This window comes from Clarias gariepinus, chromosome 17 (genome assembly GCF_024256425.1).
Source record: "Clarias gariepinus isolate MV-2021 ecotype Netherlands chromosome 17, CGAR_prim_01v2, whole genome shotgun sequence".
NCBI classification, from domain to species: domain Eukaryota; kingdom Metazoa; phylum Chordata; class Actinopteri; order Siluriformes; family Clariidae; genus Clarias; species Clarias gariepinus.
In genome coordinates, this window is record NC_071116.1 from 4773765 (window position 1) to 4800847 (window position 27083).

Sequence of the window (27083 nt, forward strand, 5' to 3'; positions counted from 1 at the left end):
TACCAGTAAGGAAGCTGGGGTCAGAGCACAGGGGTTAGCCAGGATGTATATCGCCCCTGGAGTGGCATCTTGGCGGTGCTAGGGCTTGAACCCCCGATCTTCTTCTTTTTTTTTTTTTAATTATAATAATTTTTTTGGGATTTTTTCCAGATTTTCTCCCCAATTTAGTCGTGTCCAATTCCTCCCTGTCACTAGGGGGCTCCACATTAAGGCTACTACTACCACTTAGTCAGGAGGGCCGAAGACTATCATGTTTTTCCTCCAAAACACGTGACGCCAGCTGACTGCATCTTTTCGAACTGCTCGCTCACGCACCGTTAGAGGTGGAGTAAAACACTCGGAGGACAGCGCTATCCGCTCCTTCCGCTTGTCTGAGCTCACAGGCGCCCCTGACTGGCTGTAGAGCCATGATTAATGTGGGAGCACTAAGTCCCCCTCATCCTTCCCCTCTGAGAGAGCTCGGCCAATCAGCTCTCTCTAGACCTCAGGCTGGGAGAGGTTATAGCATCATCCGGGAATCGAACCAGCGATCTCCGGATGATAGCGCGAGGGCTTTACCAGTGCGCCACTCAGAGGCCGCCACTGTTGGAAAGCGCTGGCAAAAACCTTTGCTGTATCAATAAGTCGTTGCATATTCTTAGATATGCCCTGTGATGAATTGGCACCCCGTCCAGGGTGTACTACACCTCGTACCTCACCCTGTCCAGGGTGTACCACAAGTATCCTGTTGTAGGCTCCACGCCCCCTGCGACCCTGTATAGGTAAGCGGTACAGAAGGTGAATGAATATTGTTGTAGACATATAGGTTTATAGTTAGTGAAATATGGTCTGTTCCATTATTTTTGCCATATTATTCCTAAATTCTGTGTTTTGGATTTCATTGAGTAAAAGCATTTTACTTATTTTTATATATTAAGTTTCACTACAGACTTTGTATAGTGTATCTTTGTAACAGGAAATGAATGCGGAAACTCTTTGGCATGTCAGACCCGTCTGGGTGCCTTGGCATACTCTTTGTCTCCGATACTCGAGCACCTGATATTGTTTGTTGAATTAATGTCCACAAATTGCTGCCAAACATGCAGCATAATACAGCGAAACGACTCCTCCGCGACGCCAGATCGCCAGCTCGGGCGCTGACACACGGCGCTGAAGTGCACGCTATACTCTTCAAGGTTGGATCGCAAGGCGATGCCATGTGACGAGCCTCGCGTATATACACCGGCGTATTAACGAACCGAGTGACATTATAGACGAGGGTAGATGCAAAGCTTTGCGTGAGCGTGTGTTCATTCACAAGGACGCCCCTGGGGCGAAGACGGAAAGATTCAGGAGAATGAAGTGGGCCGGCGGAGAGAGCGAGGCGAATGAGAGCCCACTTCTTCCTCATCTACAGCCGGCACTATAGCCACAAGCTGTTCTCCAAGAGGACACGCAGAGAAAAATAAAGACGGAGAGAGAAAAAACGGGGGGAGGGGAGCAGAGATGTATTATTATTATAATTTTTTTTTTTTTCAAAGCTACATTTAGTGCTCTCACCATTTGTCTGGTTTCATTTTCTACCTAGTTAATAACGACCCTCCTGCAGGACAGCGGACGAGTTTGAGAATTCCTCCCTCGCTGGGGGTCTCATTGCTTATTCCTTCAGATGACAAAAGCCTGTTAGCGCAGCGCGCAGCTCCTGCCGAGAAGGGACGAGTCTCAATAAGAGCCCGGTGTCTTCGGTGTCAGCTATTTGTAGTCACCCTCCCCGAGTTATATTTGACATTGCCTTATTAATTGCGTCATGCTGTTTTTTTTTTCGTTCGTATTCCTATCGCGTTTTCTACTTGCAACGTCTGGCAAAGGAGTTCTTCAAGGTGCCCTTGTCGAGTTATTAGAAACAGTGGGAAAATGATTCGTCATCGTTTTTTTTCTTTCTTCCTAGGATCTCTTTCTAGCTGAGTATCCAGGAAGCCGCTCTGTGCTTTATGGCTCACGGCGCATCACTTGTGGAGGCTAATGGAGGTCTGGGTGAACACTCAGGGTGGAAAAGCAGGCCATTCGTACGTGTGGCAAATGCACAACATTATCAGTATGATAGGAGTCTAAACGGTGGCACTTGGGTCAGCGTGGCGACAGTCTATTTGACAGGACATTTTACTTAGTGCCACTGATAAAAAAGGGACTTCATATTGCTATGGGAAGCTGTTGAAACAGCCAAGCGCGGCAATAGAGCAGTTATAAAGATGCGAGGTAGTGTCGAGGTAAAAGGGTAAAGGGTGTTAATCTAAAATACGATGGCCGTTAAATCTGCCGGACCCCTTTTTCCAGAAGAGTTCCTTCTGTAAAACTGATTTATTACAGACTCCCAAATGGTTCATTACATAAAAGTCAACAGCTCTTTACAGTGGCATTTGAATTGAGAGTACTTACCTCACGCCTTCTGCTAGAGCACCTCTCTACCACTTGTGGTTTTTAAGGAGTTACTGCGCCTCTCTCAGCCCTACCTTTTGGAAAATAAAGGAAAAAAAATAATAAAAACACCTTCACCATCAATAGTTCCTTCTGTTGGGACGCCCCTGTGCCCTGTGATGGAGCAAGTGCGCCAGCCAGGCGTGCCGCTTTTAATTGGCTCTCGGACCTCGAGGTTTGCAGTGTGTTGGGGGTGGGGGGTGTGTTTTGAAGATGATGAATGAATCGAGTGACCCCCACTGAGTCGGAAATGAAGAGCTGGCCGCTCTGTTCCAGCGTTCCTGCTCGAGGATGGATGGAAGGAGAACTGGAGTGAGGAGACCTCGGACGGCAAGGGAGCTGGGAGCAATTAGCGAAGATGGAGCGAGGAGCGGGAGAGCGATGGAGACCGGAGGAAAGAGAAAGAGAACGCACGAGTTAACACGAAAGAAGGCAAGCGAGCGCGCCAGCACGTTTGCCGAAGTGTGAGGAAAAAGAAGTATTGCTGGTGCTCCCTAACTCATCTGTCCTGCGCCCCCAGAGGCTGGAACAGCTGCGGCGTTTTTCTTGCTTAGCTGCACTGCCTTCTCCTGGGGACCGACTCAGGCATAGAAAGAGAGATGGAAAGAGAGGGGGAGAAGAATGGGAGTCGATGGTCAGAAGAGGGGGATTGTTTGTCACCAGAAATCCCTTGATTGTTGTTGTTTTCTGCTCGCAACAGCAATAAGAAAAGAGGTGTTGGAGGAGGAGGAAAAAGCGATAAGAACCTCCCAGAACAACACTAACAGCAAAGCATAGAGACCGAGAGGGAGGACGCACATTCTCCACACGAGGCTGTCTCCTTTGCTAAAGTCTCAGCTCTGTTTCCAAATTTTTTTTTTGTTAGTGTTAAAGATGGAGCTGAGAGCCGTTTTGTGGTGTTTAAGCCTTCTGTGTGGTTTCACTAGAGCATGATTAGTGCCCACTGGCACAGCAGGCGGGCACATCCCCATCCTTAATGCTCGGCGCTGTATTTACAGCAAGCTCAGCATGCTGTCTATCTATCTATGTATAGCCTCCGTCTTTCACTTTCTCTCTTTGAGTCATCAAGGCTCTTTGCTCAGGTGGGTGACTCGGCTGGAGCCTGTGCGGCCAGTGTGGGCAGAGTGACAGCAGGGAGCGGAGAACCAATTAAAAAACGGTGCTTTAGTGAGCCAGCCTTCCCTCCCACCTACTTCACATCTCCCTTCCTCCTGCATCCGGCCCTGACCGACCTCCTGTGTAGCAAGCACGTCGGCGTATTCAAGGACCAACTCGTATGAAACCCTCATCTCGGGAACTCGATAGCAACCCTTCGCCAAAACCCTGTGTTTCTGATCTCCCCTGACCTGACCTTTTGTTCACACTGTTGTCATCGACGTAACGACGATATTTAAAACCCCAAGGGAGAGACTCCCTCGTTAATGCTCTTCTGTAGAATATTAACGCTTCAATATCTTTCTTTCTTCAAAAAAAAAAAAAAAAAAGAGAAGATGATATCGATCCGCTGGATTCAGGTCTGGAGAGATTGACAAGGGAAGGTCATCCGCGGCTATTGATGGGCTTTATGAGCCGCAGGCAGAGCGGGGCTGACGTTAGGCTCTCCTTGAGCTGTCAGCGTATGCAGGACTGAGCGGAAGTGAATCGCGGCAACAGAAAACTAGCGGAGATGAATTAGCTATGACGGGATCGGGTGGAGGTGGATTAGCAATATTAGGTGAAGGTGGAAGGACAGCACTGGAGCAGCTGGATTGGTGTGTCAAAGGGGGGCTTCGACCTGGAGATGAATTAACCATGTTTTTAAGCAAACGGAGGTGGATTAGCCATGTTTAAGACTAATCGTGTCTCTAGAATACTTAAGTTGCCGTAAAAAAACATAGACGGTGTTGGCGCAGTAACATCTAGTGAAGGTGAATTAACTGGGTTACAGGGAAAGAATAGAGGTGAATTAGCGATAGACTCGTGAGATTACTGAAAGCAATACGAGATTTAGAGGAACAGAGTCGGTAGTTAATAAGAAATTAGCTCGTGTGGTGGTTTTGTTTGGTTCACGTTTTTTTTTTTGGAGGGGGTTTTATTATGCCCTGGTGGCAAATTAGCCATATTGGGGTTAAATGACTGGGTGGAGGTGAATTAGCCAGAATAGAGTTGAGGTGAATGAGCGAGATCAGGAAAACAAGATTATCCATTGGGGAAATAGGAATATTACAGGAAATGAGATCAAGTGAAGGTGAAACTGGCGCTTTAGACGAACAGGACACGATGAAGAAGCGGTTCCACCGAGCGGGAGCAGGACGGAGCGGAGCGGTGCGGTGCCGAATGAGGGACGGGATTAAGTAGAGGTGAATTAGCGATATTAAAGAAGCAGGATTAAGTAGAGGTGAAATGTGGAGGTGGTGGGGAGCGGGGTGTGGGGGGGTGGTTTAGGGGAAAAGACAAAGTGGAGGGGAATTAACCATGGAACAGGGACAGGATCGAGTGGCGGTGAATTAGGGCTATTTTCCAGGAATGAGATGGAGTGGAGGTGAATTAGACATAATGGAGTTAAAAAAAAAAAAAAGTAAGTAAGTAGAGGTTAGTTCTCGGTATTCGAGGAACGGGATTGAGTAGAGATGAATTAGGCGGTTTAGGGGAACGCTATTGAGTGGAGGTGAAATGGCTGTTTCAGATGAGAGAGAATTGAACGGAGGTTTTAGGGCCAGTGTGCAACCTGGGTGAATTAACTGAGCTGTCGGATCAGTGTGTGTGTGTCTGGTGTGGTTCAGGGCTCTGTTAATATTCCGGTAACCGGGTCGGTGAAGATATGACGCGGAAATCAAAAAGAGGTCACAAGTCAGACCGATTCATTAGGGTCCCTCGGTTCTGTGTGTGTATGTGTTTGTGTGTGTTTTCTGGTGTAATCCTGAGCCAGATTGCTGTAACCTGTCACTCTGCATTTGCACTAAGCGCCTCTCCTCAGCTCTGATTGTAATTTAATTAGTAATTAGGGGTCTATTTATGCACACTAGAGCTGAGATTGGGGAAAGGGCGAAGAGAACGAGTCGAACCCGTGGCACTCCGGCGTACAAGAGTGTTTTTTTTATTTGAGTTATTTCTCTGAATCGGTTTTCACTCCCTCTCTCTCTCTCTCTCTCTCTCTCTCTCTCTCTCACACACACACACACACACTCCATGTTGCTGTCCTGAGAATCCGCTCTCATGCTGACACAAGGGGAATTTTTAACCTTGAAGCGTTCTGACCTTGTTTTGCCTCTCCAGCACAGCCGTGCAGCTGCGACACCGAAAACGCACTCGGGTTTTGCACACATGCACATTTATAGAAACTCACACACACACACACACACACAAACAGACGATGGAGCAGCGCGACCACGTCCCCCGCTTCCTGTAGAGAGTAATTGAGCTCATCAGAGTCGTGTCATGAGTAGCACCCGCAACAACCAGCATGAATGAGCACAGGTGCCGTTTCTGCCAGACCTCGGCGATAATCGAGGAGAACGTGTGCGTGTCCAGGTTCACTTCGTCGTCCCCTGACAGAGTCGACATCTCGGAGGTCACGTGGGGCCGGAGTGTTTAAAAATAATAATAATAATAATGAAAGTATGCGAGCTTTCGAATCAGATCGTGGACGGGTTTATGTCTGGTTGCTGAAATTTCAGACGAGTCAGAACTCTAGCGAGCAGAGAGTGTAGCATCTATAACGAGGGACATTTCAAAATTAGGAATGACGTGACACAGGACACGTGAAGTCGATTTGTTGGATGTCTGACGTCATCGTACCTTATGTAACTCCTCGGCTTTTCACTTTCGGTCAAAACACAGTATTGGTGCTGAAGTTTATTCAACATGGAAGTGACCGATTTGCTTCACTTAAAACTTTAAGTTGTTAACTTCAGCCGTTTTGGAGAGATGATTTTATATGTGCCCCAAAAATGGACAATTTTTTAGTGCTATACTGTCTCGCTTCAAACAATAATCATTTATTTGCAATTTAAATAAATGCAAATTATTCAAATCCCTTCATGGGTATTGATGGTAAATTGGAACAAGCTTGTAGAAGCATACAGTATGACCTGTACAAAAAAAAAACAACTAAGAAATTTGGTAGTGTCCGTAACCACGTCAAATTCATGTTGTAATATTTTAACATTTTTATTGTAAAATAATTTTTTTTTTCAGGTTTATGTCTTTTCATGTGAAATCAATATGAATCTGGACAAGTTTTATCTAAACGACAGTTAAAATAATTGAAATATTTTAATTTAACATTGAGGTTACGGACACTACATAACAGGGCATGAAAGTGTATTAAGCAGTTGTGTTTCTTTTTATCTGATAAAAATATTAACCAGCTCAAAAAGAAATGAATCATGGATCAGGAAATAAGAAGCATTAAGTATTAATGTGTAAAAATGGTGTTATATGATCCTATCTGAAAATTCACGTCTTCACCAAGGTGAGACAATTTTTTATTTTTTTTAATTTTTTTTAAGCATCTGTTGTATTTCAATGTTTGTGATTAACGCTGATGTTGTGCGGTCTTATAAAACAATCCCGAAGCACTTCACACACATACACAGGTTTTATTTCTAAACTCAACACACACTGTGTACATTATAAAGCATTTTTTGTGGATGTTAAAATGCTGCAGATGTAAAAAAAAAAAAAAAAAAAAAAAAAAAAATCTTATCAGGATATTTTTCAAGCACTTCTTCTCAGAAATTCGATCTGGTCAATGGATGGTTGCTAAGAATAACGCTCGCGTGCTACAAGCCCATTAGTGTAAATGCGAGGCTTTGGATGGCCTAAAAGTGAAAATCCATTTCTCAGAGCTCCTGATGCTGTTTGTTGATGCTGTTAAAATTGGAGTTAGACTGAGAAGAACCGATCATTCTTTTCCCATCAGTCCGATACCGCACCGATCCATGAGCGCGCGTGGCACACACACACACACACACACACACACACACACACACACACACACCTGCGAAGGGCCCCGTCACCTCGCAATCACCGTCCTCCTGAAATCACCAGGCCCTCCCCGGGAACTCTGATTGCAGGGGGGTGGTGTGGGGGGCAAATCTACCTCGTTCTAAATCACTCCTTTGGCTTTTCGTCTAAAACAAGGGCACTTGTGGCAAAGTCAGACAGCTGTAATCAGCCGGTCACAAATACTGCCATTCACTTAATCAGGGCCGATGGAGGAATCGAACGGAAAGAGAAAGATTTGGTGTGTGTGTGTGTGTGTGTGTGTGTGTGTGTGTGTGTGTGTGTGTGTGAGTGAGAGAGAGCGAATTTGATGGAGAGGATGCAGTTTGAGAGTGGGCTCTTAAGCTCACCCATACTCTCCTCGCTCTCAACCGAGCTCCGTTCATCACACACAGAGTGTCTCTGCGAGATAAAACACTCCAATGCGTCAAGATGCAGCTCCGCGCGCGCCACGCCGAGGTGACTCCCGGCCGCTCCGATTAATCTGTCCAGGTCCAAACAGTCCACGTAGACGCCAGACAAACGAAGGGACCGTCGATTCAGCCCTTACGCCTAAAGCGATTTAAGCAAGTCTTAACCTCATTTCCCAACTCTGTGTTGGATAGGGTTCATCCTCCTCCTCCTCCTCCTCCTCTTCATCCTCCTCCTCCTTTCACTCTTGTGGATTGGCTGTTATTCCATTGATTGACAGCTAGGACTTACAGATCAAGGTTAGCTTTGTTCTTGAGAAGGGGAATGCGACCCTGTAGAAGATCCTGTCCTTCCCGGGACACAAAAAAAAAGAGAGACAAGAATATTCTTTGGAAAAGAGTAAGGGTGGGAAAGAGAGAGAGAGAGATTGACTGACCGCGTGTGCTCATGGGAGAACGCGCGAGGTCATTCGGTCTCCCACCGCGGCCTCTCTCTCCCGAGGATTTATCGCTGGTTTGCAGGCCTCCGCTCCCAGTTTGTTTTCGTGGCCATGACGCAGGAAGTCGTGTGAATCTCAGCAGAGTCTCTGCTCCACGTGGGCTTTTTTTGGGGGTTTATTGCTTTTTCAGCTCGTCTCCCGCTTTTCCTCAGCCCCGTATCACGTTTCTCCACATTCAGGAGATTTATTTATTTATTTATTTATTTTTCGCTCGCTTCCTTCCTGTTGCCTTTACAGCTTCATAATGTCCGTATCTCATCACAGTCGTCTCCCTCGCTCTCGCTTTGCTGCAGGGCGTCCGTCGGCAAATCCCTGACTGATGGCTAGATAGCGTGGCTCCTCCATCACACCGGTTTGTTCGGCATTATGGCAGTGACTGATACCACGCTAGAGGTGTGTGTGTGTGTGTGTGTGTGTGTGTGTGTGTGTGTCGCTGACTAAAGCAGCTTGGAGATTGAGATAAGACGCTATAGATCCGGGCTCGGGATGCTAACCGGCGGTTTTATTCCTGCTTTGTTTTCAGCCATCATGGTTCAGGGTTCTTTGCGTTTTCTCAGATGGTGGTTTGGGTAAAGGAAGTTTTGTTTTCATTCGGTTTTATGGTTTATGATTTTTGATAAGGCAAACTAATTTACAAATCTGTTTTTTTTATTTTATCCGATGTGGATCTGAATCCTGTCTCAGGAATACTGGGCCCTGGTTCAAAATGGGGAAAGAAAGGAATGGCCATTTGCATGCCAGCTGGATGGCATCCAAATGCTGTGACCTCACATGCAAAGCAGAAGCAAGGGAGTGTTTCCCCGGACCTATAAGCATGCGCGCGCCTACACACACACACACACACACACACACACACGGCGGGAGCAAAGTAAAAGTAAGGGCGTGTACGAAGGATCAGACAGATGCTGTTGTAAATGTGCGGTCCATCCGGGAACCCGTTCAGATGGCGACATCATGTCGACACGTCCAGTGAGAGATTCTGCTCCATTCAGATCGGCTCCTCAGCCAGGCTGGGGCGACGTCATCCAGGTGTATTAATGAGACAATTTTACATTTAAACTGATCGGAAACAGCTGTTAAGATTTTATTTATTTATTTTTTATAAATCTATCTTCCCCCAACTAATTTTGTTAGACGAAAAAAAAAAATAATAATAATAAAAATAAATCAGCCAGTTAGCAGTCCTGAATGTTTCGGCGAAAATTTATTTTTGTTAATTTAATGTCCTTTTTAATGTTAGTCTTCAGGCAGGGGAATTTATTTATTTATTTTTAATTATAGATTTGTGTTGTTTTCATTTTTGGCTGTTTATTACATTTTAAAGTTTAACATTTATAAAAAAAAAAAATAAAAAAAATAATATCTTTTCTAGCCGTTTTCTGAAATATTTACATGTCAGAGGTTTTTTTTTTTAATTGTCTCACACAATTTTTTTAATATTAAAAGAAAAACAATTGACTTTTTTTTTTTCAAATATCAACACAAAAAAGGAGAATCCAACCACAACTATTCAAAATGATAAAAGAAAAAAAATTGAGGTTTTCTCAAATCTACACACAAGCAGGAGATTATTGCCCTGAACCTTTAAGCACAAACACACCCACATACACACAGCAGGAGGAAAGTAAAAGTGAGGGCGTGTGGGTATAATGAGCAAGGATCAGACAGGCGCTGTTGCAAATGTGTGGTCGACACAAATATTCAAATGTTAAAAGAAGAAAAATCTGATGTTTTTTTAAATATTTAAATTTGAACATTTTCTCAAATTACGCATAAGTATTTACATAAAAATCTGACATTTTCTCAGATCTACATATAAAAAAGAGAGTGTTTAAAAAGAAAAAAAATCTGCACACAAATATAAAATTTTAAAAGAAGAAAAAAAATTTTTAGAAAAAATTTTGTTTTCTAAAATGGCACATAAATTGATTAAAATAGCAAAAGCTTAAATGACATACGGTAAATATATTTTTCTGAAATCTGTAAACAAATTTTAATGAAAGAAAAATCTGACCTTTCTCAAATGTATATACATATATAATAAAATTTTTAAAGAAACTTTCTCGTTAATTGAACAAAAATCTGCGTTTTAATCAATTTTTTTTAAAACAGCAAAAATCTGACGTTTTCTGAAATCCCTACACATTTTATTTATTAAAGCTTTAAAAGAGCAAACATCTGACATGTTTTCTTAAATCTACAGACAAATATTTTAATGTTAAAAGAGCAAAATCTGCCCCATTTTTTTCTTCTTTAAACTGACACAAATATGTTTTTCCTCCTGGAAAGCTGGCGTTGTCAGGCTTATAATTTCCTCGCGCTGCTGTCTGAATCAGACGACTGGCTGTTAGCGTGTATTAATTTTGTCAGCGCTGCAGAAAAGCTTTAAAGATGTGCTTTATCTCGTCGCGGTTTCCAGAGAAACTGCGTTATTCCGACTCGGCGAGGTGCGAGGCTGCAGCCGTACGAGTAAATGTTTGGGTTTTATGCTACGTAAACACAATCGCACACATCTGTTTATGTCTCAGGGAACTGCCTGTCCTCGGATTTTTCGCTCCCTCACATGCACCGGTGCACTTAGCTCCATGTTTTTGCACATTTCTTCTCTTTTTTTTATCCTCTTATTTCTAATGCTCCGTATATTCTCGGCTGAGGAATTAATCGAGGCTTTAATGTACCCTGATTTTTCCCCTTCGTGCTGCCTAATTGTGTTTGCAGAAGGAGAGAGGACGTGCGCTTAGTGCTGTTATTGTCTTAAGCGCTGAACGGAGGACGGCTGATAGAAAAGACCTGAACGTTTTGCCAAACAAATAAACATGCCAGAGGTTTAACAGGGTGGAAAAGGTGCTCTAATGGGGCCCACTGTGCATTCTGTGTGTGTGTGTGTGTGTGTGTGTGTGTGTGTGTGTGTGTATTTATCCCATCATGAGAAGAACAGGTTCCCACAGCAAACTCAACAACAAAAATGCAAGAGGAACCGCACTGAAACGTGTAGAGGAGTGTAATTCAAAGTCTTTCGCTCGTTTTAACTTTGGGCCAGTTAAGGTTCTTGTGTGTGTGTTTATTTATAGTTGGAGGGATTTTCATCCCATTCATTTGTTCAGTAAATAAATCGAACAACAGTGGACACTGTGTGTCTCTCATGATGCTGGTTGTATCTCAGGTGACCTCACATGACATCACACGGCTGGTTTGCATTTAACACAGACTTGACCACTTCTTACTAATCTCTAACTAGGCATAACTATCATTTTGCTTAGATACAAAAAAACTAACCAGGAGTACAAATTACCAGCTAGGATAGAAGTTAAAATTGTTAGTTAGTTAGTAGTAAAAATTGAGAATTTAGGAATTAAAATGGTAGTTTAGTATTAACCTAGCTAGCTTAGTAATAAAAATTACTAGCTAGTTTGAGAGTTAAAATCGCTAGCTAGTTTAGTAGTAAAAGCTGCTAGTTAACTAAGTAGTTAAAACCACTAGCTGTTTTAAAACAGAAATCGGTAGCACGGTGGTGAGTTTAGTAAACATTGCTAGTCAATTTAAAAGAATAAATTGCTACATAGCTTAGTAGTAAAACGGTGTAGGAGTTAAAATTGCTAGCTGGTTAAAAAAAAGAAATTGCTAGATTGTTTAGCAGGGACAATCACTAGCTAGGATAGGAGTAAAATTGCTAGCTAGTTTTAAACAAAGAACTTTGTTGCAAGTAGAATTGGTAAAATGTTGTAAAATTGTGAGCCCATTCAGTCATTTAAATAACTAGCTAGTTTAGTAGTAAAAGCTGCTAGTTAATTAAGTAGTTAAAACCACCAGCTGGTTTAAAACAGAAATTGGTAGCAAGGTGGTAAGTTTAGTAAACATTGTTAAATTTGCGACATAGCTTAGTAGTAAAACTGCTTACAGTGTAGGAATTAAAATTGCTAGCTAGTTAAAAAAAATTGCTAGATTGTTTAACAGTGATAATCACTAGCTAGGATAGGAGTAAAATTGCTAACTAGTTTAGTAGAATTAGTGAAATTTACTGTGAGATAATTTAGGAATTTAAATATATAGCAAGTTTAGTAGTAAAAGCTGCTAGCTAATTTAGGAGTTAAAATCACTAGCTAGGATACATAGAAGTAAAAATTGCTAGCTAATTTAGGAGTTAAAATGACTATCTAGTTTAAAACAAAGTACTTTGAAGCAAGTTTAAGAGTAAAAATTGCTAGTCAGTTTCAAAGAAGAAATTGCTACATAGCTTTGTAGTAAAAACACTTGCCAGTATAAGAGTTTGCTAGCTAGTTTAAAAAAAGAAAGTGCTTTGGGAATAGAAATCACCAGGTAGTTTATAAGTAAAACTTGCTAGCTAGTTCAGGAATTTAGATAGTTTAAAGGAAAATATATTACTAGGTGTAGAAACCAGTAACCGCGTTGTTACTGAATGACTCTACTGTAACTTAGCTACAGAACAGCTACAGGCTGATGCTAATGCTAGTTAACCTTTGGTTCTCAACTTGGGTGGTTGTTGTGTCGTCTTTGATTTCTCCCTGGACTGCTGTGAGTTCAGATAGATAGATGTTGCGTGTCCCACCGAATTAATCCCATCATCCTCTTAAAAACGGTGCCCTGAGGGTGCGGTCACATGGTTTGGTGCCAGATTCCGGGTTGCTCGTTATTTCTGCTCAGCAGCGTGGAGGAGAGCGTCGTGGGTCCTGAGGTATTGAAGCCGACCGTCAGAGAGCTGCTGGTGCACACGTTAGCTATGGGGGCGTTAATCAGGAAACACGTGACACAAACGTGCACTATTCTTTGCAAACTGTGACATACAGTAGGAATGTTTTTCGGCGTGACTGCAGACGAGCGCGGAGTCGCTCCCGAGTGCAGAACTGTGCAGAGTGTGCAGCGACTCTGAGGTTCATCTGAACGCATCAGGGACGCGCGCTACTGCACCGGCTCATATCAGGCTTTTTTGGTCCAGAATGACTCATGAGTGAGAGTGTGTGTGTGTGTGTGTGTGTGTGAGAGAGAGAGAGAAACGGGGGGAACTCCAGGAATTGTCACAGCTCTCTCTCTCTCTCACTCGCTCGCACACACACACACATTCACTTTCACTCATTAATCACATCTCATGTGCATGAGACTTGTCTTTTCCGTCCCTCTCTCTGATCTGTTGTTTTTGTTTTTTGTCTTGTATGCTTGTGTAACAATGTATTCTCTCCCTCTTTCTCTCTCTCTCTCCCTCTTTCTCTCTCTCTCTCTCTCTCTCTCTGTCTCCCTCTTTCTCTCTCTCTCTCTCTCTCTCTCTCTCTCTCTCTGTCTCCAGATGGTCACAAGAACGAAGAAAATATTTGTGGGTGGTCTGTCAGCGAACACAGTGGTGGATGACGTGAAGCAGTATTTCGAGCAGTTCGGGAAGGTAAGCGTCTCACGCTAAAGTCACACACACACACACACACACACACACACACACTGAAGCTCTGCGAACTGCAGCTGGACCCTATTGAGAGACATCAATGGAACATCAGCGGCTCATTCACTAAGCGAGTGTCTCACAAACGTGTGACGTCACTTCAGAGTCGAAAGTCGTTAGATCTTGTCTCATTAAAGAGCTTTACAGTAAACACGCCACATCCGCTTCTCCACTGACGTCATTTATGACTTTGAGCTCGTGCTCAGAAGGGTGTGAGTTCCATCCCGAACATGGCCGAACTACCGCTTTGTGTCCAGTTCCTGAGCACGACGTTAAATCCCTAAACTGCTTATCTGTTTCCTGTACACGACACGCCAAGATGATAAGAGGGAAACTGGAGTCTCTTGTGCATGTAAGAGGTTTTGTGTGTGTGTGTGTGTGTGTGTGTTTTGTGTGAACGACGTGTTCGTGAAGTCTTTGACTCGTTGTTTGTATAAATAAAGCCGAACGGGCGACGACACCGCAGTGTTTTTTTCCCTTTTCTCTCCCCCCCTGTGCTGGCGCTAATCATCTCAGCCTCGAAACAAATCTCAACTTGATTGAACGACTTGATTGGCTTGATTATGTGACGGCGAGGGTTTCTTTTCCCTCTTTTCCTACGTGTTTTTTTTGTTTGTTGTTTCTTTTTTTTATTTTTATTTTTAGGAATCCTCGCACTCACAGGGAGATAAACAAATCAGCGTGATTGAGAGCGCTGCTTAAATCAGAGACGAGCTGCTCTGCGTGGTCAGCTCAAGAGAAAAGAGAAGGGGAGAGAGAGAGAGAGAGAGACGCTCGGTCTGTCTGTACGTCTCTGTTATATGTGTGTTTGATCAGACGTGTTTGCCTAGAACAGTTATTAATGACCCGAGTGTCCACTATTGCTGATAAAAAAATAAAAAAAAATCATGAAAAGAATAAAAGGGGATCGGCAGACCTGTTGGCGTTAAGGTTACCGCGTGAATGCCGTTTGTGTCCTTCCATGTGCCGGTGTTTAAGCACTTGGGTCTGCATGCATTTGCGCAGGCACACACACACACACACACACACACACACACACACACACACACACACACACATATACACACCATTATATAAAGTGGATGTGAGCTTGGTCAAAAGTGTGTGTGTTTGTTTGGTGAGTGTGTAAAGTCTGATTTTTATACCTCTGTGAAGACCAAATGTCCCAACAAAGACCATGTCCAGGACTCTCCTCTACAAAGGAAAAACCGGGACTTGCCTATGCAGTCAAAAGTCCCGGTTTGACGCGAACAGCCTTTGTAAAAGAGGCATATTTGTGAAAAAAAATCATTTCGCTGCTGCATAGTATTAATTATGTTGCATAGTATTAATCGTCTTTGCATGGAAAGTAAAGCAGGGGTAGCTCAGTGGTTAAGGCATTGGACTACGGTTCGGAAGATCCCAGGTTCAAACCCCACAACCACCAAGTTGCCACTGTTGGGCCCTTGAGCGCGGCCCTTAACCCTCAACCGCTCAGATGTGTAATGAGATAAAAATGTAAGTCGCTCTGGATAAGAGCGTCTGCCAAATGCCTAAATGTAAATGTAAAATAGGTAGGTATGTGTATATATATGTGTGTGTGTGTGTGTGTGTGTGGAGGCAGAGACCAAATGTTCCCACAAATACCATTTCCAGGATTTTCTTTTACAAAGCATTTTCAAAGATGAAAATAAATTTCAAATGATGTTCGAGTCAAACTGGGACTTTTGGTTTGCACAGAATAACGACGCAGTCCAAAGTCCCGGTTTGACTCGAACGTGTAAAAGAGGCATGTGTGTGAGAAAATTAAGATCTAGGTGTTGCGTAGTATTAATTATTTCAGTGAACTGTCTTTACCGGGATAGTAAGACAGGGGTGTGTGTGTGTGTGTGTGTGTGTGTGTGTGTAGGCAGAGACCAAATGTTCCCACAAATACGATTTCAAAGATGAAACAAAATCTTAAACGGTGTTCGAGTCAAACTGGGACTTTTGATTTGCACAGAACAGTCTCGGGTTTGATTTGAACGACATTAGTAAAAGAGGCAAAATATGCGAAATGAATGTTAAGATGTTGTATGGTCGTAATTCTCTCTATGAACAGTCTTTACCGGGATAGTAAGACAGGTGTGTGTGTGTGTGTGTGTGGCGGTTGGTGTCACGTTGTGGTGAGGAAACAGGTGGTACGAGCACAGGGGTCAGGCTAGCACGCTTTCTCCTTCAAAGCCTTTTACACACACACACACACACACACTCAGAGCTGTCTGCGGTCTGTGTGTCATGTGTAATAGGATGCAGACAGTGTTGCGGAGTGTGTGTGTGTGAGAGACAGGTATAGACGCTTTGCTGAGCAGACGACTCGGCTCCGTGTGACTCGGCTGTAAATCCCGGCTTTAGAGCGAGTGGATTCCTCCTGCTGCTTCTACCGAACTCGCCTAAAGTCTGAACCAGTTGTACACTAAATGATTCATTTGTTGCTTGTATTATTTATGTAAAAAGATCAATAAAGCGCCGGAGCTCTTTAAACTCTCGCAGCACCTGAGGGAAGACCGCGGGAGGAAGTGAGCCTCGCCGGAGGGCACGTCTTAACCCGAATTACACTTCAAAATGCTCAAGATTCTGTTTCTGGGCTTCACACGGGGCGGAGCGTGGCGGTCTGGACGATACGAGAATGTTCAGGAGTGTGAGCGAGCTGTGTGTGTGTGTAACGCTCGAAAGCTTTGATTACTGCATTTAGAGAGAAGTCCAGGTCGAAATGAACAGCGAGAACAATCAGAAATCAGTAATAATGAATTAGAATCGATTGCTGTCGATGCGGCGTTCGGCTCCGGTGACGTGGCTCCTCTCTGTCCGTATCATCACAGATTAACGCTAAGTGTGGCTCTGATTCTGAACAGTGTTAATCACATGCTACCTCGAGACCCGAGAGTGTATCATGTCAGATTTATCAAATATCAAATCAACACCACGTGAATCAACACCACGTGAATTAACACCGGACTGGATTGTTGTCTTATGAATCAAAACCTTTTTGCTTTGATAAAATCGAAATAATAACATATGGGCTTTCACTAGAGCCGTGCGATTCAGTCGCTTATATGATTATTTTTTTATATTATCTTTTGTTTTGTTTTGATTCATGGAATTATTGGGCTGGTTTTTGATTTCAACCAAAACATTGTATTGGTGCTACTGTAGGTGAAAAAGTGAATTCACACCATTTTTCATCATACTTAATGTTTAACTCTCGACTCGTGCTTTGTTTTTTGTAAATATGCGTACACGTAAATTTTTTATCAGATAAAAAGAAATATTTGCTAAATATTTTATGCTCTTTGAAATATTCAAAGTGTCTGTAACTCTTTTGAATTTAAATCTTTTTTTAAGATTTAAGATTTTTAAGATGTTGTTCAGATAAAAAGACATAACCCTGTAAAAGTGTATTATTTTAAAATATAAAATTGTTATGATATTGCAACATGAGTTTGACGTGGTTACGGACACTACAGATGTTTGGGGGGGGGGGGAATCCTTATTTTTGCATGAAATGTTTTAATTCAATCAACAATTTGTTGCAGGTGATATGCCTCTTATGCCATAAGCTTACACCAACTTTAGTATCGATATCAAACATAAAGAAATAGGAATAATTAGCATTTTTATTTATTATTGTTTGAAGCGAGAATAAGCTAAAAAATGTCCATTTTTGGGTGCACGTATAAATTTATCTCCAAAAAGGCAGAGGGTAAAATTTTTAAGAAAGCAAGATCGGTCACTTTCATGTTGCAAAACTTCAGAAGTAGCTTCTTTGGCTACACACTTTTTTTATTGTATTATATGTATAACGAATAAAATCAGCACAGATAAACATGGTCAGGACTTCACAGGTACCCTGATGTGGACGAGAGTGTGTTTATACAAGATTACAAAATCTGTAGAAATGTCGCTGCTCAGGAAAATCAGGCAGTAAACATTTGTAGATCGAATCGAAAAATCCCAACGCACAATTATTACATCAGATCGACACTACCCACCGCTCTAACATTCAGGTATCACTTGTTTTAGTTTGCTCCCCGCCCCCTAGTTTGATTGACAGGTAAGATCTCAGCGACACGGTTCAGCGTAGTGGAGACACGAGCACGTCAGCCTCAATTTATCCATTCTTTAGGGAAATTTTTAGAAATAATCAAAGCGCTTTATACTTTCCCTTCTCGCTCAGACGATGTCATCATCCCTTCCGAGTATCTTTAGACCGTAAAGCCACCACCCTGGCAACAGGGTGTATTTTGGTACCGAGAGCGAGTGGCTCGAGATGAAGAATCCATTCCTGATGCCTACAGATATACACCGGTCAGATTGAGAAGGAAGGAGAAAGATGGTTGTCGGGGTTTTTATCAGCGTTTCAAATCACCCCGTAATTGCTTTGGCGATATTGCCCCAGAAAGTCCAGGAGAGAGGAAACAAAGACACCTCTGGCTGTTTGTGGACTCGCACACTTTAACAGGAAGACAGGACTGTTGGGAGTTAAAGAAAAAGTGTGTTGGGGGTGAATAAAAAAACAAAACAAGCAAAAAAAAAAAACATGACTTGTTTAGTGACAGGAAATTTGTTGTGGCTCCTTCGGTAATCTGATATCACGCCTGACATTTTGCGCGCATTAAGATTCAGTAAATGGCAGAAGGGAGCGGGGGGGGGTGGTTGTGGGGTTACGGCGTACAGGGCTGGTGGCAAGCGTGCCGCCCCAGACTTCATAACATTTCATTTAGCATACCTGCCCGAGCGCTGCCGCTTAATAACAACGTTTGAGCTGTTGAGGCGTAGCCAATAAACCCGGCGCTGGGGTCCATTAGCGGCGCTGCCCCGGCTTCCTGCCGCCGTGAACACAAACGAGTGTGTATGTTCAGAAGGTAAAGGCCTGGAGTCAGCTGGTTCAAGTCTGAGATCCTGACGGAGAGATGGAGACGTTCACCCGGCCGAGCCGAGACGAGACGAGCGCCACGTGCACGCCGGATCCCTGAGAGACTGAGGTTTTCCCCCTTTGGTTACAGCTGGATATTTTCATAGCTTTACATCTTATCGTCGCGTGCTCGCCGCGTGGAGGAGGGCTTAGCATTTGCCTAGTGGTCAGCCTTTCTTTCCGTTCAATTCCATACGATGTTGACGTGCACACGGATCCTGACAGGCGGCAGATTTACATTTAGATTTATTCATTCAAAAGGCAGAAACTTTTATCCGGGCAGCACGCTCCGCCACCGGCGCCGTGTTCAGACAGGCCGCACAAATCCGATTTGTTTTCCATTTGAGTAGTCTGAACCGTAAGAAGACGCGGTGTTTAAGTTTCTTTTATTCTCATACAAGAAACATTTTATGATGCGGGTTTCGGCTCAAACGTCGTGCACGATCACGACGTCATGTGACCAGATCCAAATTAAATTTTTCTTCGTTTTGCACGTTACCCCGGGTAAGGGGGTAGCTCAGTGGTTAAGGCATTGGACTACGGTTCGAAAGATCCCAGGTTCAAATCCCACAACCACCAAGTTGCCACTGTTGGGCCCTTGAGCGCGGCCCTTAACCCTCAACTGCTCAGATGTGTAATGAGATAAAAATGTAAGTCGCTCTGGATAAGAGCGTCTGCCAAATGCCTAAATGTAAATTCCAAAACCCCGTCCTACTGCTTTGATAAGCAACTTTTCCAGACAGCAGCGATTTCCTCGTCGCCATCGTAGTAACGGGGTAAAAGTGTGGCGTCTGAACACACGCCGCTCGCACCGCTTTTACATTTAGCGCTTTGTCGAAAGGCGCCGGCAGAAGTGATCGTCACCTCGACTCATTTCCATCAGACTCGGGCCCTTCAGAGATATCAGCCCCTCTATCAGAGCCATTTGCAGGCAGATATGGGATTCTTCTCTCCCGCGGTAAATGTGAATTAACCTGAGAAAGAGCCCTTAATAACATGTTCCTGGTGCAATCCTTAAACGAGACAGTGGGCCCTCGGAAATGAAAAGCGGCCTGCGGGTATCTCCTCCGGCGCTTTGTGGAGTGTGTCTGCACGCGTGCGCACGTTTCGGCCGAGCGGCTCAGGGTGACAGGTGACGTGTGGAAGCGGCGTTTCGAGAGCGCCCGTGCTCTCTGAGTGGCAGGCTCTTCTCCTGCACCGCTTTCTGTGGACAGCCAAATGTGATCCAATATTACCGTGTCACCCTTCAGCCTGAGCTGGAGAAACACACACATACGCGCACACAAACACTAACACACACACACACACACACACACACACACACACACACACACACAGCTTTTATCGTTAAGCCGAATAGAGCTGATTCGCTTCAAGCTAGCATTACAGAATTGATATCGTGCAGTGAAACGATTTCATCACCCTGTATCATCTCTCACACACACACACACACACACACACACACACACATAATGTTAAGACATGGCCTCTTTCTGTTAACGTGAAAGAGGCGTGTCCACATGAAAGTGAAGGGGGTGTGGCCTGTGCTTCTGTCGGTCCTAGTAAAGGAGGCGTGGTCTGTGCTTTGTTATCATGGAGGGGCGTGGCCCGTTTCAATAAAAGTTAAGGGGGTGTGGTCTGTGCTTCTGTCCTAGGGAAGGAGGCGTGGCCTGTGTCTGGCTGTCCTAGTGAAGGAGGCGTGGCCTGTGTCTGGCTGTCCTAGTGAAGGAGGTGTGGTCTGTGCTTTGTTAACGTGAAGGAGGCGTGTCCTGTTTCAATTAAAGTGAAAAAGGCGTGGCATGTGCTTCTGTTAACGTGATGGAGGCGTGTCCACAATAAAGTGAAGGGGGTGTGGCCTGTGCTTTTGTCCAAGGGAAGGAGGCGTGGCCTGTGTCTGGCTGTCCTAGTGAAGGAGGCGTGGCCTGTTTGAATTAAAGTAAAGGGGGTGTGGCCTGTTTGAATTAAAGTAAAGAGGGTGTGGCCTGTGCTTCTGCCCTGGGGAGGGAGGTGTGGTTTGTGCTTTTGTTAAAGTGAAGGAGGCGTGGCCTGTGTCTGTTCTAGTGACGGAGGCGTGGCCAGTGTCTGTTCTAGTGACGGAGGCGTGGCCAGTGTCTGTCTGGCCTAGTAAAGGAGGCGTGGCCTTCCATTGCACTTTGTGTTATTTAATTGTAATTGTTTCGCAAAAACTCTAAATCACATCGTATCAGACGAGTTTGATCTATAATAAAGGTATTTTGTATAATGAGATGCAGATCACATTGTTTCAGAAGCACACACACACACACACACACACACACACACACACACACGGCACATCTGTTTCCAACAAAGTTTTTGCAGAGGTTTGCAACTAACTTGGGGAGCATCTGCTTAAAGCGGCCAGTTTGTGCCTTGCTGACAACATCTAAATAAGAGCGGAAACCAAGCTCGAGCCTGTAGAGTGTGTGTGTGTGTGTGTGTGTGTGTGTGTGTGTGTGTGTGTGTGTGTGTGTGTAAGCACCTTTACGGAGAGCGTCTAACACACATCCTGGTATATATAAAAAAAAATAAAAATTAAAACCTTGCAGTGTCTCTCGGGACGGTCGCCTCCAACTCTTTGTACTTATGAAACGAAAGGATGAAATGCCCTGGTGTTACTCTTCCCCTTTCCTCCATTTCTCCTGTGTGTGTGTGTGTGTGTGTGTGTGTGTGTGTGTGTGTGTGTGAAGGAGAGAAAGGGAAGAACGAGTCCTTGTCTGTGCCCTAATGAAGCCTCGGAGGTATTGAAGCACGGTGTGGGCAGTGACGACAGCACACACCTGGAGGTAGAGGAACTGTGCGTGTGTGTGTGTGTGTGTGTGTGGGGCACTTCTACTGTGGAAGTGTATCAGGGGAGAGAGAGGAATTCTTCAGAGTGGATGTATCAACAACTTGCCTCAGATTAGGAGGATTTGTGTCTAAGGCGAGGATTCGTTCTTCATTTTCCGCCCTTATACCACCGCGTGTGTGTGTGTGTGTGTGTGTGTGTGTGTGTGTGTTGACGGGGGGTGTGATGTTCAGCATTACAGAAGGGCTTTTTTTTTAATCTACCCAGGATGCTGCAGGCTGCATAGGTAAACAGTGCCTCCCCGGAGTGTGGCGTGTAAGAGCCGATCTATCTGCCTGTAAAAAATCCTGCATTATGAATGACGGGAAAACAAAGACGGAACGATCCTCTGTTTAGTCTGAGATTATTTCACGCAAACGATTACGGCTCAACTCCAGCGTCCTGAGGATTTACCATTCAGTAACCGATCTGTTCTCCTTCCTGCTTCCTCTATTGCAAAACGCTGTCTGTGTTCTACACACACACACACACACACACACACACACACACGCATGTGACCTGCTACCATATTCTCCGCAGCACCTCGGCACTCCAGAAGCTCTTAAAGAAATAAAAATTATAAATGACGTGCAATTTTGAAAAATAGTTTCCATCGAGCACCCTCCGGGAAGCGTCCGAGCCGAAGCCGAGAGAACGTAGCGATTGAACGAAGCCCGTTTTTTTTTTTTTTCTTTCTTTTTTTTCCCAATCAATGAGTTAAAAAAAAACAGTCCTGCGGTGATTGATGCCGGATGCCAGGCCTGAATACGAATACTGTGTGAAAACACACCACGTCCCAGCGTCGTCTCGGTGTCACAGACGTGTGTGTGTGTGTGTTTCAGCTTTAATAAGCTGGTCATTCCTACTGTACGTGTTTCCGTGGTGGACCCTCCTCTCATTTCTGCATGTTCTGCATCCAGAGAGTCTTGAGGAATAGTTCCAACCCGATATTCCTTTATTTCCACTCCAGTCGATGTACCCGAGCAGTTTCAGAGGAAAGATTGTTGTTCTTGTTCGTTTAGCCACACATTAAAAAAAAAACAAAAAAACAACAGGTGCAGATGATGAGAGATGATCAGGTGGGTGATTAATAAACTGCTGATGCTGAATGCTGAGTGGCCGGAACAGACGAGAGGGGAAATGAGGTCGCTGCTGAGGCTGTTACTGAAACAACCAGATTATATATTGTATCTTTAGCCGCTTTGAAGGCTAACATTTGTTCCTGTTTCTTTCATTCAATTTCACTCTTACTTATAGGGGGAAGTTGGGGCGCAAGGCGGGTACGAGCGATCCATCACAGGGCACAAACATGCGCGCACACACACACACACACACACACTCGCATACTACACCAATTTGGAAAGACAAATTAACCTCATCTGCGTTAGGTTTCAGGACTGTGGGAGGAAACCCACCAAGCATGGCGAGAACATGCACCTGAGGTGGGAATCGAACCCAAACCTTGGAGGTGCACCCTGGGGTCCACATTGCCTCTGTTTTATTTATTCACATTTACTTTTATTCAATATAAAAAAAAAATGGGTGGGGGGGTCAAGACTTTTGCACGGGACTGTGTTTTGCACGGAAAAAAATACACGCACACACTCACACACACACACACATATGAGACGGCTCTTGGGAGAGAAGTGATATCTTTAGAAACTCAGTGACACCCGGAGATAAATATAATAATTTGTTTGTATATACGCTTAACTTGGTGATAAGCATTTTTATTTATTTATTTATTTATTTGTTTGTTTATTTTTTTTCCCAGCCGTTCCTCAGACTCCAGACGGAAATGCAGACAAGCGCAATTTAAGGCCTGACTAGTTCAGGTATTCCAGGCCGCTTCGTTCTCTTCCTCGTTGCTTTTGTTTCAGGCTGACTCAGCGCGGCCCGGTTCAGCGCGCGCACCTGCCAATTCCAAACATTCCTCCGTGCCAACAGCAGCACAAAGCTATTTTGGATGGTGTCCGATACGCCCGCGTCTCTCGGGCCGACAAAAGCGTTTTTAATTAAGGTGAATTTTTTTTTCTGCCCGTCCAAATCCGACGCTTCCTCCGGCGACGTCCCGTCCAAGACAAACCGGAGCTCAGGGAGCGAGAGTCTGCGCCTGCGTCCGGGCGGGAAAAAGAAGCGCGGGATCCGTTAACAGCCGTCGAGTTCGGCCGCTCGAGCGCCGTGCCACCTATTAACCAGAACGGATGCAGATCACAGGATTCCGAGCCAGATAGGGCAGGTGTGGAGGCGCCGAGCGAGCTCGTGTTATCCGGCTCGCCAGACAGCGTCGGGGTCTGAGCCAGGACGGAGAAAGACAGATAGTGAAGCAGACAGACACGTCTAAATGAGGAGGCTTAACCGAGGGAGCGCTTAAATTTACCCTGCGGTCTCTGATTGGTGAGTCCGACAGGGCCAAATTAAACCCCCAGTGTTTAACTGAGCCCAAAAAAATCACTTCTACGGTGCGGCTCTTTGACAGCGGCCATGTTGACTCGTTCAGCAGGATTACGGGGCTCCCGGAGCCCACGATCACGGAACGATGCTAAGCAGGAGGAGGCGCTTGGTCATGTGGGAGCTAGGGTTTACAATAAACACGTGCTACGGAAAAATATAAAGAAAAACAAATATATAAGATATTGGTACAGTTAATTAGATAACGTAAACGTCTTATTAAGCTCATATTGAGGCTTTTTTTTTTTAGCTTGGAATAGTTCTGCTGTCAGATTATGAATTTATTATTAATGAGAATTTGTGCTTAACACACTAAAACAACGCACAGTTTAAAAAATTCACGTGTTTGTTTAAATGCCCTTTTTTTTTTTTTTTTTAAGAAATATGCATTAGACTTTAAATGTTCAGATTTTGAGTCTGAGGTCACATGACCAACCATGGGCTCTGTCCCAGTTTAAGTCAGTGTGTCCATTAACCTCAATACATGATGCTGAAAATGTTGTGTTGTTGTGTATCTGAAATTATGTAGATGACGTGTGCACTCTGCTTTCTCCTGATATTCTCCGCAAGAGAGCTCTGAGTCACGTGATTCTCAGACTCATCTTTCCAAGGATTTTGAGTCATCCTGACTGATCTTCACGAGAAATTGATTAATTAGCCCAAAGCGTTCAGTTTGCGCTGAATTACATGCTCGACATTTAGGTGTTCGTGGATCCGAGCCTCAGATCCGACACACAGTCTCCTCCGGTTTGAGTGCGTTAACGTCTCTCTGGCTTTTCACGGTAATGTGTTCTCGGTAAAGACTGCCTTTTTCTTTGCGTATATTTGAGTGAGAAGCAGCTTTCGTCCTGGTCTATCGTTGACCTGGAAAAGCCGGTGAGCAGGGCCGGGCATGTGTGTGTGAGAGAGTGAGAAAGAGAGAGAGAGAGAGAGAGAGAGAGCGCGCTCAGCTACAACTCTTGCCTCGACTTGACCTTTAGTAAGACACGGCAAGTGTGAGCGATGGTGCCTGGATCTGCTCGGATGTTTCCTCCCATGTGATTAGTGTGATGTGTCTCTGACAGGCTCTCATGTCCTGCTCATCAGCGACTCTTGAAGCAAACCTCCGGTCGTGTCTCGCTCTCGGGTTAAGCAGCCCAAAGTCCAATCAGAAGCATCATAAAAACATATTGGCTCTGGAGTTACGCTTTTATTGTTTTCAGTAACCTAGCATTGTTATAAGGGACAGGACAGTAACCTAGCATTATTAAAAAGGACAGGAATCACCAGGGACGGGGACGGGGATCACCAGGGACGGGGATGGGGATGGGGATTACCGGGGACGGGGACGGGGATTACCGGGGACGGGGCTTACCAGGGACGGGGACGGGGCTCACCGGGGACGGGGGTCGACGGGGACCGACGGGGACCGACGGGGGTCGACGGGGATCACCGGGGACGGGGACGGGATCACCGGGGTCGGGGACGGGGATCACAAGGGATCGCCCGGTATGATCAATATCACGATGTTCAGTTGACGATTCGGGTTTTTTTGCTTTTTTCTAAGTATTACAATTTTCTGATTTGGTATAAATAATTTCAGGATTCAAATAATTTGCTTCTATCACACAGGATGCTGTGCTACCTACCAGTGTGTGAATAGTTTAGATTGCGCCACCTGTAGGATTATTATTATTATTTTTTTTTTTTTCACCTGTAGGATTATAAAGGAACTGCGCACTAATGCAAACATATGCAAATAAAAAATTATTTATAAGAAATTATTTTCAGTCAGTGTGGCGATGCATGAATTTTTTTATTATTATTATTATTTTTTTTTTTACAAATGTCAAAATAGTAAGTAAACAGCGACATCACAACATCAAAAAGTCTGAGGAAATCCGTTTGATTCTAAGCCTGTTTTTTTTTTTTTTTTTGTCATTGCTCATTATATATTTCCTTATTTTTTAAATTTATTTCTAACCCGCACTCTGTTAAAATAAGAGTGTATCTGCTGGGGTGTCTCCTGCAGCTGCTCCTGAGGGGGAATGTTAAAAACAATCGTTCTGTTCCAGTGTTCACACACGTGTGTATGTATATAAACACACACACACACACACACACACACTTCCCTCATCACACCTGATTCCATCTGACAAAGGCCCCTATTGGCTTAACATTTTCGTATCCGTCAAAGGCGACTGAAGTCTATATTCTGTCCATCTGTCACATCTGTTCTTTTCTCTCCTTGCATTTAGTAGCGCACACACACACACACACACACACACACACACACACGAGCGCCAGGCAACGTTCTGGCTCACAGCAGTTTTAATTCTGCTCTGGTGCCACGGAAACCGTTCCATAACCAATCAACAGGCTTTTTAATGGAACCCCTGTGGAGAGGGACACACAGCAGCGTCATGGCTAACCTTTCAGCGTTCTCTGTGACTCAGTGAAGTCAGCGCAACACGTGTACGTGCGCGCACACACACACACACACACACACACACACACACACACACACACACACACACATATCCTCCAACACCAAAGCCTAGTCTGGATCTATATCGGTGATGGAGGTTCTAAAACCTCGTATTGATCCTCTTGCTCTTAATCCCGTCTCCTGGGATGCTGTGTGTTTCTAAGTTGTGTGGTTCCTGTCGACACTGTGTGTATATATAGTGTGTGTGTGTGTGTGTTGGTTTGGGCAGCCGGTTGCTGTAGCGAGGCGCTAATTTCCATTAGCTTGAACAGACCACTTCATTAACCACGCTGACCTCTGTGCCTCTTCATGACTCCCTTGCCAGTCTCACACACACACACACACACCTGACAGATTGTCAGTAGTATCGCATTCAACCTTGTCTTTGTTCTGATGCAAAATTCCGTTTCCCTTGTTTGCTTTGTATGACTGTTAGACGTGTTTATTTATTTATTTACTTAATACATTTTTTGTCACTTCTGAACGAAACTCGCGACGGCTCGGATAAAGTGTTCTCGAGCAGGTCCACGTTGTGTATTTTCACACACTGACACTGAAATGGAGTTAATTGGGGTTTTTGAATCAGCACAG

General features: G+C 44.3%; 1 protein-coding gene across 7 annotated transcripts in view; it reads left to right on the forward strand.

Moving 5' to 3' along the window:
* msi2a (musashi RNA-binding protein 2a) overlaps window positions 1–27083 on the forward strand; it is a 240452-nt gene that overhangs the window by 54929 nt on the left and 158440 nt on the right. For all 7 annotated transcript variants that reach the window (XM_053515776.1, XM_053515771.1, XM_053515775.1 and 4 more), the window contains exon 6: window positions 13650–13742. In XM_053515776.1, the coding sequence (XP_053371751.1) occupies window positions 13650–13742 (93 nt within the window). The remainder of the gene's footprint in view (window positions 1–13649; window positions 13743–27083) is intronic.